The sequence below is a fragment of the Lactuca sativa genome, chromosome 3 (genome assembly GCF_002870075.4).
Source record: "Lactuca sativa cultivar Salinas chromosome 3, Lsat_Salinas_v11, whole genome shotgun sequence".
In the NCBI taxonomy this organism is placed as follows: domain Eukaryota; kingdom Viridiplantae; phylum Streptophyta; class Magnoliopsida; order Asterales; family Asteraceae; genus Lactuca; species Lactuca sativa.
Window position 1 is genome coordinate 51,508,577 of NC_056625.2, and position 17,200 is coordinate 51,525,776.

A 17,200-nucleotide genomic window follows, 5' to 3' on the forward strand; every position below is an offset into this window, starting at 1 on the left:
TCGAGAAACCGAAATAAAAAAGCGAACCGAACCGAAGTACACAAAATGACATCGTTTTATATATAAATATCACATTTGTAAAGTTATTCATAGAATAATAAAAATTAATATTCTATGTGTGGTGAAGCTTGTATATGATAGGAGGGTTAGAGTGTTAAAATTCTAAAAAAAATTCAAATCATATATATCTAAACTCGATTGTGAGAGTCAAAAGCGGAAACTTTTTTGATACTACAAAATAAAAGAAAATAGTTAATTCAATCTCAGAATGATTATTTTTAAATGAGTATTAAATTGGCACGCATATAAAAAAAATAATAGACATTTTTTTGTTTTACAGTAATATCCATTTTGTTTAAAACGGATGAAACATATTGCATATTTGTATTGAAATATATATTAAATAAGTATACGAGCTTTTAAAATCGAATGAGCCGAGTCTAATAATTTATTAATGGAAAATCTAAAAAAACTAACTAAAAAAATGGTTTTTTCAAACTAAAAAAACGAACATTTTGGTTTCAGCGAAAAACCGAACCATGCTCACCCCTAGATAAAAGATTCATATCCTGTGGTGGCCAAGGCTTAGTATAAACATCACTACATGTTCACAATAATTTTTCAAATAATTCACAATAAGACACGATTAGTGTGACCGATTCCAACACCTTTCTCCCAACGCGAACGAATGGTTGGGAAAATTTAGATAATTTGATTGAATATGTGTTTAAATAAATATGAGTTTTGGTCCATAAATACGGCATATTTTAATACATATTTTTAGTTGACAATCAAAAGTCTTACAAATTTACACACACACAGGGAGAGGGAGAGAGAGACTCTGAGGTGTGGAATAAACAGACGATCGAATTAAAATTCTATGGTGTTGTTAAACTCACTTAAGGTCCTTGCCTCTGCCAATATGCGACTACAGAAAATGACCAACTTGTTATTCCTTAATTATTTCTAACATTAAAGATGTGTGGTATATGCGACTATTGGCTCAAATTTTACTACTTTGGTAAAAATAAATAAAAAAAAACATTTTTTAAAGAGCATATCATCTTAACATCTTTGGTGAATTGCGATCTCTCCGCAGGCCTCTCATTCATAGGGAAATTCGAAAACTCATAACTCACAAACAGAAAGCGTTCTTTCCATTTCTTTGATGGAAGATGTGAAACGGTTATGAAGACAATAAACAAATAATTTGTTTTCTGTTAAAAAACTATTTAAATTAAGAGATAAAAATCTCGACTTTCTCTGCCCCATGACACCTGGTCCAGGAAGCATTACTATCATACAAAATTGATTTAGGAAGATATATACAAATTATTATGACAACAAAGCACCCAACCAATCCTTAAATGCTGCAAAAGTCATTACGATATTTAATTAAACACATAGAAATAGAAATAGAAATAGAAATAGAATAACCTCCAATCTACTCAAAGTTGTTGATAGACAACTATCTGTCCAAAAAGAATATCGTCTAGTCCTCTCACTAAACAAGAAAATACACAAAATTCACAAATAAACAAATCAGATTTACCAAAAATATTGTCTAGTGATCATCTCTCATTTTAACTACACAAGTAAGTAGACTTTTTTCACATGCTGCTAATGAAAAAATCAACAAGCCTGTACACCATCATCTCATCTTCTATATTTTGTATATATACTCCTCCCATCATATCATCCCCCACATCAAACAAACCTGTACAACAAATATATTCATTATTAATTAATTCCACACATTTATCATGCATCCTCAAGACACTACTTCATTTCACCTTTATTTTAACATCAAGATAAAACACAAACCTCTGTTTATATAGCAAACACCTCAGCCCTGCTTCTACAAACTCTAAGCTCATATATCCATCCGAACAAACCCTGCAACAACATCACCATCATCATCATCAATTCATCATCATAGCTACAAAGCATTTTTTTTTTTTTAAAAAAGATTTTACCTCGAATGACACTTCAACTTTTGGATTTCTTCCCAACAACAATCTGAAATATCCTCAACCCTCTACTAAACGCTTCATTAAACAAGATCCTCGTTTGCATCGACTGCAACCCTGGCAACCACGACAAAGCTGCCACAGGCATCAACACAACCACCCCAAACATCGTGTCATAAGTCCTTGCAACCGACACAACAGTCGCCCATATAAAACTCTTCTCCAAAATCGGCCTAAACACTTGAGCAATCAACAAAAACCCCCACCCAGTAGGAACAAACGCCAACAAACTCGTCAAAATATCAAGAAACCGAAAACTCGTAAACTCCAACAACGCGATAATTATCAAAATCCCAATCACAATCACAAGAAACTGCACAAGCCGATAGTAAATATGCTCTTTCGCAGAGTACTTATCGCGCGCATACACAATCGCCGAATATATCGCAAGAGCCACAATAATGTAAATCCACGAAAGAATATAAACCGCAACACTTTTGCTTCCAGCTGCAATCCCTAATTGGTAAACAATCCCGTATTGAAAGAAAAAGAATCGAAGATCCAAAATGATTTCGAATATTTTCCCGAGCAAACCCGTTGTTCTTAAATGATCCTGTTCTTCATACCACCATCGTTCCCAGCTTTCTTCCGGTTTTGCAAACACGCCTCCTTTAAACCAAATCCAATTCATGAAATCATCGAAGTCATACACGGTTTTCAACCAGTCGAATCCGGATGGGTTGAACACAAATGGAGCCATGATCCATGACACCACGAGAAACCAACTTGAAATGGTTAACGCGATGTAAGTGAAGGTTCCTTTAGCCACAGGGCTATAAGCAGCATAAACAGTCAGGATTAAACCAAGTTCGATCGCTTTTATGAAATGACTTCGTGCATATAATCGGTAATTTTCAGCGAAAGATTTGTGTTGGACAACAAACCCCCGCCCGGTTGCCCGATATTTCGCTCCACCGTGTAAAATCGTCCGCCCGAAGTAATGCGAACGCGTGCCCAACGAGAATGTATAAAAAACAGACGAGAGTTGTAACTGCATTGTGATGAAATCCCAAATAGCTGCGAGAAAACCGTGTTCGAGGGTATTTTCGACAATCATTGGTAAAGCTGTGAAAAGTCCAAGCTGGACGATAAACTGTTGGTTTAAAATCGTCCCCAATGCGTTATTTGTATTTGCGTTTTCCGAAACCGAATTCTCAACCCCGCTTAATGCGAGATATAATCGGCCCCACAAGAAAGCGTATACAGTTAAAGAAATCATCATTGTGTTGAAGAAGAATCCGACTGTTGTGTAGAAGAAAGAAAGCATTCTGAAAAAGTCAAGGCGTTGACCCAATCTGTATACATCTCTACTCAAAACTTGTTCACCGTTTCCACTTGCAACTTTGGCTTCAAACATGGAGACTTGATTTAAACCCACATCGCGACCTTTTCCTACTTGAATATACTCATGGTGGGTTACGTTTCCGCCTCTTAAAGTACAATTAAACCCTGCGAAAATGTCTTCACTTAAGTTGATCAATCTTGAAGCTTTGCTGATTCCGCCACGTGTCATGAACCAGAAGCGATCAAAAACATCCGGGTGCCCGTAATGTAAACGGATCTTCAACGGGTTCGCGAGGACCCGTTGACCCAAAGTGACAAAACTCGTTTCTTGAGCTGACATGAACCACGCGAGTGAAGAAACAGACCCCGTGAAGATGTTTTCGCGGACTCCTAGGATATTCGGTTTACGGATCCCGTATTTTTGTTTGTACTCTTCTAACAGATTCCTCATTTTCAAAGCTTCTTCAAAGTAATTATCTTGATTCATGTCAATGGTTTGAACAGCATCTCCACGGGTGAAAATCAGGGCGTGATTTTGATTCTCGGGTTTACCTTCCCCGAGTTTTAACGGACCCGGTAACTTGACCCGATAAACTTCAACTTCTTTTCCAAGAGTTTGGTCAAACTTGACTAAAACAGAGAAATAATCCGTCCCACCAGGCGTCGCCACCTCATCAACATACGCCACACGTAATGCTTCATGCTCTTTCATCAAATAAAGAATCTCATCAGCATGTGGGTCCTTTTTCGCCTTTTGGGTCCCGTATATCTGACACGCAACTACATAAGTATACTTCATTAAAGCTGTTCCATATTCGTGCCCTTTGAACATCATACTGACCCGACTATCTGCCCGGGTTAAATCCCGAGCACTACCCCCCATTGGAATTAATTCTTTTGCACCTTCACGAATGTCCATTTCAGAAGCTGAATCAAGAAAAGCCAACATTTTAAGTGCCCGATAATAATACATCATACCCCTGACAGTTCGGGCAAGTGTCTGCCCTCTGTAAGATGCCCAAAGTCTCAAATCTCTTAACTTTTTTGTCCATAACTCGTCTTCGGTCAGCATCCCTTCGCGACGCATCCGTTGCAAAAAGTTCACCCATTCATCTGCATAGATTGTCTGAAGATAATAAAGAGTGGAAACCCCATCTTCATTTTCTGTTCGAAGCTGTTCTTTGTTGTACACCACTTCCTCATTGTAGTAAGGTGTCAAAACACTGAAAGCCATCATCTTCTCCACTTGAGGTGCATGTGGCATGTTCATGAACAATGAGTTACTAAAGAATGCAATTCGTCTTCTTGCTTCAAGATTCACGGGAATGTTGTTCATGGAGTCACGGGAAGTCAAAATCGTGTGGAGTCTTCGTGTTTGTCTGTAAAAGCTTTCGTTTTTTGGATCGGGTAGTGAGACTGCATTCTCAAAAAGTAAACCCGCACCTGAAAGTGGCCTGTGAGGGGCTAAACCGTCTTCTTTTAACTCGTTCATGGATCTTTTTTCTTTGAAGAAATCGCGAATCACAACCTCGTAAAGTGATTGTAATGTGTTGACTATTTTGTTGACATCTTTGTTTGATTTTATCAAGAGGTCGACAAGAGTGATGAGCTTTGTGTGGATTGTAGGGAGGGCGTACATGTTGAAAGTTTTAGTGAACTTTTCGATGTTGATTGAGTTATCGATTTCTTGAAATAATGTTGTGAGGATTGAGTGTTCTTGTGTGTTGTATTGTACAATTGTTAGAAGCAAGTGTCTGATACTATCATAAGTTTCAATAACTGAACATCTTCTGTATTCGTTTTTCCCGATTTTCTTCCATAGCCATCTATCAGGAGCATCAACTAACTCTTTTGCTTGGCTTAAAGCAAGAAGCAACTCGTTACACAGCAACAAACATGGCCATTGTACAACTCTAATGTTCCATGTGTTTTGTGGCAATTCAAGAAGCTCAACTTCAAGATCACTAACAATGTCTTCTTCTCTAAATGTCAAAATGATTTCATTCCATATCAAAGCAAATTTATGAGCTTCGATTTGGTTTGATTCGAGTTTCTTAAATGGTCTCCCAAGACCATATCTTAGCTTCAATCGATAGAGAATGTCTTTGAACTTTGACCGAAAAGTCCCTCTTGTGTTCAACAACTGTTCTTCAGGCATAAGATTGAACTGCATTGCACTTGCGAAAAACTGAAACCTTAATCTTAGTTGTTGGACATTTCTGATCTCACCCAAATGACTAAAAAGCCCAACTGCAGCACCCACGAAGGAAGAGTAAATGGAGTACCAGATTTGTGTGTCCATGAGATAGATTAAAACAACTGGTAGCCATAAAAGGCCTACTGCAAACCTGTTGCTGTTACCAAAGAATTGGTGCCATTCGTATGTGACATCTGTGAGGTCTAGAAGATCTTTTGTGGGCTTAATCATTGGTTTGATCTGTAAAAAGTAACTAAAACAGAACTTTGTGGCAAGAACAATGATCCAGAATAGAGAATACTTGATGTTGTCTACTAGACCTTCACGCAGACCACGGCCTACAAAAGTTCTACTTTGGAACCACCAGGTTATGAGGTAGAAGATTCTCCAGTTTGTGTTTTCAATGAAGTTACGAACCCATGGAAGAATGAAGAGAAGAAGAGCTAGAATTTCAGGGAGGATGAACACTAGTGCGACTTCAAGGAAAGTTACCACTCGTTTATTGGCTGCACCTGACCAACGCCCATCATCCTTCTTTTGATTCCAGATTCTAGTGTAGAACACCACGAAGATTATGATCCAGATAACAGACGTAATGATCTTCAACACCATTCTTACACCAAGCCAGTAAGTCTCTCTGGAAACGAGTTTATACTGCATCACAGCATCAAGAAGAGCTTTCACAAACCGCAAACAGCTCCAAGTTATGAACACACTTAGAACTTTTGCTTGGGCGTCTTTGTTCTTTAACGCCCTCCATGGAGTATGGTCTGGATCTCTCCAGGAAACGATGATGGCAGCTTGTAGAAACAGAAACAACATAGTCCAGAGCTTATCGAAGCTTCTAAACAGGTTCAGAAAGGATCTCTGCTCCACGAAACCTGTCTTCCCTACCCTCTTCCCTTTGCTTGTCGTTGCGAAGAAATTGCTCCCGATATCTATAGGCCACTTCAATTTCTCGAAACACCTTCTGCTCCAGAAGTACTCGTTTATATCATCGTAATTCCGCCAATCTGAATGTGGTGCTGTGCCGTTCTTACTGTTCGCTACCTCGGCCTTAACAGTATCGTAAATTGGTTTAACAACGCGGTTCAGGAATGCGTTTTCCCCAGAAATTGAGGGCAAAACAGGCCTACCTGTGTTCTCATCGATGTAATCTTCTAGAATTTTGTTCAGCTCCTCAGCCATATGATGAAATATATAACAGATACATTCGGGTATAAAGCGTAGATTCGCGGACTCACCCCAAATAAGTAGATAAAGTGAAACGTACAGAAGCTCACGGCGGTGGTCGGAGGCGGAGAATTGGCGGCGGGAGTCAGAGATCCAGATGTTGGATTTACGGCCGAGGAAGGAGCACCAGTGGGTGTAGTTGCTGAGTAACTTACGGCGAAAGCGGCGTAGCACGGAGGGGTCGAGAGTATCGATATTGTCTGGCGGTGGCTGGAGCCGCATCTGGGCGTTGGCGAGGTGGAGAACGAGGTGTTCCCGCTGGTTTGAAACGTTGTCCGATTGGAAACCAAAGAAGGCGCCAAGCCAGTCGAGGAGGTCGTAGTGAGGTTGCCATGGAATGAAGGGCGGTCTGCGTAGGTCGCCAACAGCCCGTAGAGCAGCGGTGGCGGCACGAACTTCTGGGAAACGGAGGGACGGATGATCTGCTAGTAGATTGTGGATTGGGATTATGTTGTAGGGAGATTCATCAGATAAGTCTGGTTCCGGCGACGGCGGAGTACGCTGCCGGTGGGTCATCGTGGAGGTGGGGATCGGAGAGCACAATTTGACTATGAGACGAGTGAGGGGTGTAAGGAAACGTTACATTTTGATTGGGAGAAACGAATAGAAAAAAGCAGGAGGTAGTGGGGCCATGTGACCGCGTGATTAGACCTTTTCTTCCGCGCTTTTAATCTTTTCTTTGCCCCAAATTTTCAAATACAGGTGTATATTATATTATTATACTCTAAGATTCAAATTTGAATTTATTTAAAGCTTTAGATATTATTTAGGGTGTATATTGTACTTTGTTAAAGTTTATGAAATACTTATATTAAGAATAAGGTATGCTTAACTATGATATCATCTTTATTTAAGGTATCTTGATAATTGAAAAATATACAATGAATATGACGTTACATTTAATAGATTCAGATTTATACATATATAATGTTAATTTCAATGACATTTGACTTGATCATCGTATTTAAATATGTAATGATGTTTTATTGTTTAGGTTCATTTTGTCGACTAGTATAAACTTGATTACATAATAAGGTAGGTTATTTTAATATTAATTATGTTTCTATGCATTATATGTGTGAAAAGTATTTTGAATCATTAATCTTCATTATTTACATATATCCCATTATTGATAGCTACAAAGCAATTAGTATACCCACTTGATATTTATGGTCATTTCCTCCTTTCATTTAACACAAGCAATAAAGACTAATCACAAAAATACTAAAATGACAGATCAATTTAAAGAATTGACGAATTTTTTCTCGCACTACAAAATAACCTTGATCAATGTAAATTACGAAATATATAATCATTTGTTATATATTCCACTTTTGTGATTAGCCATCTAAAAAATAAATAATTTTTATTTATCATCATCTATCCAAAACAAAATCTTTATCAATTTTATCTAAACAAACACTTGTTCATGATTAAGTTTTATGTGTGAAAGGTTGTCAATGACTATAGGAAAGAAAAAAATGTTAAGGGTAAACTTTCATTCGTTGAAACTCGTTTGATGGGTTAATTGTGTGCCTCATGTTTTGGGTAATTGTCAATTGTAGTATTTATTATCATTAAAAAAAAAGTGGGTAATCAACTCATCCATCCAAACTTGTCATATATATCAACAAATTGACTCATGACCTTGTGACGTTCATTTATTTATAAAACGTTGGCAAAATATCTATACTTCTGCATATTTATAATAGAAAAAATTGCAAAGATCCTATGTGTGGTTTGTTATTTTCTTTCGCTAAGGTCCAAACTTAAAATAAAGTTTTGAACTTAATCATTTCCCTATCTAATGATCCTTGTCAAAACTGAAAAGACCGTTCTTCCATGTATAGATTTATTCTAATTTTTTTTATATTTTAATATTATTAAACATACAATGGATCCATAACCCCATCCCACTTGTGTATCTATGTATATCTCTCTCCTTACCTTCCCACTATCTTCTTACCTCCATTTTCCTTCAAAGTTTTCCCACTATAAGTTGATTTCCTAGAGCTCCAACAAGATCCGGCAACCTACAGTTTTCAAACACAAGTTGATGGTTGAAGTCGCACACATATAAACAACTATTTGTTGGAACTTTGCTTTACAAAAATTACAATGTAGGACTTATCCCACATTGGTGGAAGGGAACTTTTTCCCACCTTATATGTTTTATCCCACTCATTTAATTAAATGGATCAAATAATGGGTTAAACATATTGGATTTGGGTTGTGGTGTTGGACTAGCCTAATTGGACTCAATATAGGCTAATATCAAGAAAATATTTAATGGTCAAAAGATGGGTCTTGGGCCTTGGGGCTCTTGGGATCTTGAATGGTGAACTAGATGAAGAGATATATACGAATCAACCTAAAGGGTTTGTGGTTAAAGGTCTAAGTTAGTTAGATCATTTTAGAATTAATGAATGTGATAAATGTGTTTATGTCAAACAATACAAGAATGCTTGTGTCATCATATGTGGATGATATGCTTCTAATGGGTACTAATTTGGATGTGATCAATCAAACCAAGAAGATGCTACACTCCTCTTTTTCCATGAAGGACTTGGGAGTAGTAGATGTGATCTTTGGTGTAAGAGTTCAAAGAAGTCATCATATGTGGATGATATGCTTCTAATGGGTACGAATTTGGATGTGATCAATCAAACCAAGAAGATGCTACACTCCTCTTTTTCCATGAAGGACTTGGGAGTAGTAGATGTCATCCTTGGTGTAAGAGTTCAAAGAAGACCAGACGGTTATACTCTTACTCAGTCTCATTATATTGAAAGTGTACTCAAGAAGTTTGGACACTATGATGACAAGCCGGTTGTCACCCCATTTGATGCTTCTAGTCATCTAAAGAAGAATAAAAGTGATAGTGTAGCTCAGTTAGAATATACTTAAGTTCTTGGTAGCTTAATGTATATTATGAATTGTACAAGACCGGACTTAGCATATAGTGTAAGTAGATTGAGTCGCTGCTCCCATAATCCCAGGAAAGATCATTGGTATGCATTAATGATAGTGCTTAGATATTTAAAGCATACAATGAATTATGGATTGCATTACACGATATATCGTTCTGTTCTTGAAGTGTATTGTGATGCAAATTGGATTTCCAATACTTCAGAGGCAAAATCCACAAGTGGATATGTGTTCACTCTTGGTGAAGTTGTTATCTCTTGGAAATCATTTAAGCAAACTGTGAATACTTCGTTCTACAATGGAAGCAGAGTTTGTTGCTTTTAGACAAAGCTGTTGAAGAGGTTGAATGGCTTAAAAGCTTCCTAGAAGGTATTCCTCTGTGGCCTCAACCTGTTACTGCCATTGGCATACATTGTGATAGTATGGCTGCTCTTACTAAAGCACAAGGTCATATATACAATGGCAAGTCAAGACACATTAGGCGCAGACGTATTACAATAAGAGACTTGTTGAAGAATAGAATTATTTCCATTAGTTACATAAAGTCAAAGGGAAATATAGTTGATCCCTTGACGAAAGGCCTTAGTAGAGAGCAAGTTCTCTTCACATCGAGGGGAATGGGCTTAAAGCCAACACAGTGAGTCACCACCTGGCGAAAACCTAACCTAGCAACATTGGAGATCCAATGATCTAGGTTTAATAGGACAACTAGTTGGGGAAGACTCAAAGAAGCACTAACATAAAGGTATGATCACTCCTATGATATTTATTTTGTGTTTTTCCGTTGATGATGCAGGGATGAATTCTTTATTCTTAATAATGTTGATAGCTTTTATAGTGGAATAGTACGGATTGTACCAGATTAGCATTACCTATGTGAGATGGATGTGAGATCGCATCTTTGGGAGCTGATATGACTAAGCTCTCTAAAAGTCTCATGAAGAAAGGATTGTTCACGACCGAAATGAACACAACGGTAAGAAATTATTTATGCTTAGATATGATATGTGTGATACTTCTTGTTTTTTATTCTACTATAAAAAGTGGTTAGTTCAAGACTCTAGTTCACTACCTACAAAGTAGATATAAGTGGTGCTCACTATGAAAGGTTCAAGTTTTACAACACCTATTCAGATGCATGTCATATCTTACTTCCCTTATTTGAATATCAAAGTTCACTTATTTTCTTTTAAATGTGGGGTATTCTTGGAGTTTGAATAGATATGGGGTATTGTTGGAACTTTGCTTTACAAAAATTACAATGTGAGACTTATCCCACATTGGTGGAAGAGAAAACATTTTCCCACCTTATATGTCATATCCCACTCATTCAATCAAATGGAACAAGTAATGAGTTAAGCATATTGGGTTTGGGTTGTCGTGTTGGACTAGTCTAATTGGACTCAATATAGACTAATATCAAGAAAATATTTAATGGTCAAAAGATGGGCCTTGAGGCTTGGGGCTCTTGGGGTCTTCCTGGTTAATTAAATATTTTTAATTACGAAATTAATTTTTTATTTTTTATTTTTATTAAATTCGTAATTACTGAATGACAGATATTATGACAATTATTTTCGGTCATAACTAATACCTATAAATACTTGTTTTCATTCATCTGTGAGGAGTTACAAAAATCATTTTTTACACCACAAATTCTCTTGCAAATTCGTTCTTCCTGAAGATGAAGGGAACATAGAAATTTCGACAGATTCAAGATCACTTGGATTGATTATTGTATCCTCTTGACAGATCCCTACCAGGAAAATTTATGTCTTAGGACACTACAAAACAGGCTTCAATCTGTACAAATTCGTGATTATATTTTTTGTGTAATCATCGTACAAGTAAGTTTTCTATAAATTGATTCTTGTATATATATATATATATATATATATATATATATATATATATATATATATATATTGTGTGCCCGTATGACTGATTCTGGACCAATCATTTTAGTTATTTTAAGAAAGTAATTAATACATATTACATGTTGAAGATATAATAGGTATTAATTACATCTTCAGCATTTAATATGTATTAATTACTTTCTTAAAATAACTAAAATGATTGGTCCAGAATCAATCATACGGGCACACAATAGATAGTGAAAACATTTGAACCTAACTCTATATATATATATATATATATATATATATATATATATGTGTGTGTGTGTGTGTGTGTGTGTGTAATCATCATACAAGTAAGTTTTCTATAAATTGATTCTTTTATATATATATATATATATATATATATATATATATATATATATATATATATATATATATATATATATATATATATATATATATATATATATATATGAGTTTCATTTGGTTTATCAATTAGTTTTGTTGATTGTATACTTCTGTCACAACACTATTATGTGAATATAATAACGTTTAATAGCCATTGATCAAAATATTAGCCGAGAAACCAGGAGTTTTGTACTAAGTCATGATATTTTCAAAAAATATTTACCAGTCTCTTGTGGTTGTAAACTAATTTACCAAAACATGGTAAAGTTATTTTTGTTAACTTTCAACTACTTAAACTAAATTAAATGTATGTTAAATATCACGTGACTATCTATTTATTATTACTTATACAATATAAACTATTTTTTATATTATAAAATTAAAATAGTAAATAATTTTATTATTATTATATTAATTCTTGTTTCTTATAGTAAAATTCATTCTCATCTACATTGGTTTGATTGAGTGGTTATTAGAAAGTCACATGCATATTAAAAAATCTTTAGCTAAATCAAACAACAAATACCAAAAAATGTTTTTTTTAATCTTTTTATCGTCCACATTTCATTTTATATTAAGCTTTTTAATTTTTATGAATAAAATCATAACAAAACTAAAATAGAAATCAAAAGCTATAAATATAAATGTAACTTGGATAAATATTACATAATCAAGAATCATTAATATAAAACTAGTAAATTTAACGAAATGACAAAAAACTTGAGTAATTCCTACTTGATCAATCAAACGTTTTGTCTACACAATCCATAAAGATTAGTTTTTTTCCTTCTTTAATGTTCATTCCATTTCGTAACTTGTTGAAAAAGGACAACCTTTTTCCTTCCGTTTTAACTATGAATTTGGAAGCATTCCTATGCCAATATGCTTGATGAGGAACTGGGAAAACTCTCATGCCCAAGTAACAGAATACTCAAAAAATGAGTAATATTATTGAATATATTGACTCTACTTAAAAAAATAAATAAATAAATAAATAAAAAAAGAGGCACATGCACTTAAATCCATTGTCCATTCATAGGAGGTAACAAAATAAGTTTCTTTATTGCTCTATCAAAACTTATTCTTCGTTTCTAGAGTTAGTATACAAGACAAAATCAACGAAACAACTGTATATAAAAGTTAAAACTAATGTATAATATGACTTTTATTACCTCTGTGTGGTGTTATATTCGTGTGATTTTTATTTCTGCTGACTTCAACCTCTAGATATAGATTAATGTTGCTTAATTCTTGATGGAGACTAAGCACATCAAACAAGATATCAATGTTATTATCATCCTTGATTGGAAGTGGAATATATTTCATTATTTTTCCAACAATCAATGGGTATTTGCATATTACTTTGATATGGTATTGTTGCTTGTCAATCGATGTCGCAATATGGAGTTGGTTGATCAGTTCGTTGAATTTTATTCAACACTGAACCTTGGTTGTTTTCCCGTCACAATTTCCCCATCCTGATAACATAACAATGTAACGAGTTTTGATGTCATATTGATAAAAATGTATGAAGAAACGAAAAACAAATTTTCAAATAACAAAAGACTTTGACGTGCAAAATGTATGGCAGATTATAAAATCTTAATGACACATACAAAATACAAAATCGAATGAAATCACACCTTATATTAGTGTGATATTAAAAATATGAAGTTAGTAACCCAAAAAGTGAAAGAGATTTGCATTTATTGAGAAAAATGACTCGAACACAATTAATATACACGACTTCTATTTAAATAAAAGAATCAATATGCAATTGGAAAAGTGACGTGAAAACAATTAATACTCAAAGGAAGTTTTTTTTTTTTTTTTGAACAACAATTTTTATTAAACATCACCCAAGTAGCAAGTAGCTAAAAGGGGATAAGAAGTACTACAGTAGGAAACTCAAGGTCATTTAAAGAAAGTATTGACTAAAAGAATATGAAACAGTAAAAAATGATGCGGATGTTAAACAAACTAATAATAAAAACCAACGATGTGAAAGCTTACCTACAACGGTGGTGGTAAGCAAATATAGGAAATTTCCGGCGATTAAAAATGGGGTTGTATGCCTATCAGATGGAGGCTGCGGCATAGAGAAGATCAAGTAAAGACAGTGATAGCATCGTAACTTTCTTAGAAAAATAATAGGGTTTTTTATTTTAATTTTAAATAAAACTACAATTACTTTGTAATTAATTTTCAGACTGCCCCTTTAAGTAAATACTTTTTCAAATTACTATGGTTATGTAAAAAATTCAGGAATGAGATTAATCTGTTAATTAATCCTATAAAGGAGCTCAAATATGTTAATTAATCGTTAGTTTGCTCAAAATATTATGACTTTTTTGAAAATTACCCGATAATCAAAATATTGAGACTTTTCTGAAAATTACAATGTAATTAATGAATATTATTATTAACAAATCATTTATAAACATAGCAACTATTTTTATTATAAACAAAGAAAATACGTTTGTTACTAATTTCTAGAAAAAGAAATGGTCGAGTAGGTATTCATTTGTTGTTTGTGACCATTTCAAACTCTTTATGTTCCTTCTATGTATCGTTGTGTGTGTTGTAGTGAGATGTATTATATATGTTTCTTCAATTAAATACAAGAGTTGATAATATTTATTATACACAATCAATAAGTGTCTACTTGCTATTACTCATGACGCTTTAGGATCACATGTTATTAGCGAATATCAATACACAATGATTCTTGAACATATAGATATTTCATTATGTTCTTTAACCTAACTACCACCTAACCTCCATACATTACCCGTAACAACCATCAAATTACACGCATTTATCGAGAGTGAAAAGTAAACTTTGAATGACAATTTAAATAGATAATCACCCTTCACTTGTTTCCATATAAACTATCATTCACATATCACTATTTCACATTTGATAGATGTGTGTTAGCTGATAGTTGTTACCATGTGAGGTATGGATGTTGGGTGGTACTTAGGTTAAACAACATAAGAGAAACACCAACATTAAAGGAACACTCACTGAGTATATCTCACCATCATACCCACAACGATGCATAGGATGAACGTAGTGACTTTGAAGTTGTCAACAAGCAATAATGAGTACTTAGACCACCAATGTATTCCTAGAAATTGGCCACAAATGCATTTCCTTTTTATAATAAAAATATTTGTTATGTTTATAATGATTTGTTAATAATAATATCCATTAATTCCATGGTAATTTTCAGAAAAGTCCAAATGTTTTGGTTATCGGGTAATTTCTGGAAAAATCCCAAAATTTTGAGCAAACTAACGAAAAATGACAAAATACTGGCTAAATATGTGAAACCGGCCGAAAAGGGTTTTTTCGAAGTTTTAGCCGGTATTTTGTGCTTTTCTGTATACAAAATTTGGTTTGGGACTTTTTCATAAATTGACTAAAATTTTAGGACTTTTCTGAAGATTTCTCTATCACATAACCATGTTGTAGTTCATTGCTTTAATCCTAGTCAATGAGATAAACTTTTAGCTAGAGTTTCTTTATTCAAGTATAATTGAAACCCCGACCTACAAAAAAGAAATAATTAGCAGAGTTTCACAAAGACAAAAAGATATATATATATATATATATATATATATATATATATATATATATATATATATATGAGCAATAAAATCAAAAATAGATCAAAAATTAAAAGGAGCATGGTGAGAAGGTACATGTAGAACCAAAATACAAATAGAAGAAGTAGATACAAGTAATAACTAGGAAGAAAAATATCGACAAAACAACGTGAAAGTAAAAACAGTGAAAACTAGGCAAATACACAAACAATGTAAAGGCAACTAGCACTTAGACTACTCATGTACACGACCTTGATCTTATGCATTCACACTCTCTAATCAAATCTCGTGTCTTTGTAAAGAGAAAAAGTTCATTCAAATTTAACATTGCATTATCTTCATGTTTATTTATTATATATATTCTCTCATCCTCGCACGATTTACAACGACCGTCTCCACCCTTTGGAGTGAAAACTGTTGCCTCTATCCTAAGTATATTTCGAAAACCACAACAATCTTTGTTTCTTCAATTTCTATGGGATTAAAGTCGCTTCTATTGTATTTTGTAAGTGTTGTTTCTAGTACCTTACACAATAAAGGTATATCACACGATTACTACAACATCCTTACTTTTGTGACCTTCATAATCAGCTTGTGCTCATTCTTAATAACATTTAGAACCATTTACAGGATAATAGCTTAAAAGGGTAACAAACTTTCAATTTTATTCACATTTAGTCATTAAACTTTTTTTGTGCTTGATTTACCCCTAAATTATTTGAAATTGTTCACATTTTATCCTTATGATCAGTTATAGGTAAAATATGAACATTTTCAAATAACTTAGGGTTAAATCAAGCACGAAAAAAATTCAGTGAGTAAATGTGAACAAAGTTGAAAGTTCGTTACCTTTTCAAGTCATTATCCCATTAAAAACCTGCTTATTATGAAAGAGTTTCAAAGATCAAGTACACTCATGAATATTTCCACTTTCTCTTCTAGTGTAGTTTAGGAAGGTTGTAAGCTAATAATTTAATAACCTTAAAAACTATTAATTATGGAATAATTTCAAAGATCAAGTACAACCAGTTATACAATAAATATTTCCATCTCGTCTTCTTCACCATATCATCACAGTAGTTATATAAATTCCAGTAGTATAGTATTAACAAGAAAAGTGAAATTATTGTGAAGTTATGTCTTATATGTTTTGTAGAATTTTGATTGTGTAGATCATACAAATACAATTAATAATAAAAGTAAAACATGTTATTGATTTTATTCTGAAAGCGTAGATGGTATGATCGATAATTGGGACACACACTAATCGAAATCCAAGACAATAAAAATCAAATTCATATCTTGTAAAATCTTGTTTCCTATCATTTCTATTTCAGGGTAGTGGGTCGTAAGTCGATCGTGTAAAGGCTTTAGACCTTAAGGAGGTAATGTTTAGACCTTTTGGAAAGAGGCAATGATGGTTGCGTGATCTTAACCTTTAAATTATGTTTATGGATGGAATGATAGAAAAAGGAAATTTATAGGCCGAGTTTTGCATGAAATATGAATTTTTATTCAAGAAAGTTGTAACATCCCGAGACCAGGTATATCTCAATAGCCCTTACTTTATTGTAATTGTCAAGTTTCGCCTTTTATTTGAGAAAAAGGTGGTAGCTGAGTACGCAGGGCGTACGCATGTGTACGCTCAGT

General features: G+C 34.1%; 1 protein-coding gene and 1 non-coding gene across 2 annotated transcripts; both read right to left on the reverse strand.

The window, feature by feature from the left end:
• Positions 1-1,410: 1,410 nt before the first annotated feature.
• On the reverse strand, positions 1,411-7,354 carry LOC111914458 (callose synthase 12). Its single transcript, XM_023910198.3, has 3 exons — positions 1,977-7,354; positions 1,825-1,896; positions 1,411-1,717 (listed from the first exon to the last, which is right to left on the reverse strand). Exon 1 carries the CDS (start codon positions 7,258-7,260, stop codon positions 1,990-1,992), a length of 5,271 nt encoding a protein of 1,756 aa, XP_023765966.1. The 5' UTR covers positions 7,261-7,354; the 3' UTR covers positions 1,411-1,717; positions 1,825-1,896; positions 1,977-1,989.
• Positions 4,222-4,301, reverse strand: LOC111914533 (small nucleolar RNA J33). Its single transcript, XR_002857839.1, has one exon. It is a non-coding gene; the product is annotated as a small nucleolar RNA J33 (small nucleolar RNA).
• Positions 7,355-17,200: the final 9,846 nt, after the last annotated feature.

Coding starts and splice junctions, on each gene's coding strand:
- LOC111914458 (XM_023910198.3), bottom strand. CDS start 7,260: ATGACCCACCGGCAGCGTACTCCGCCGTCGCCGGAACCAGACTTATCT.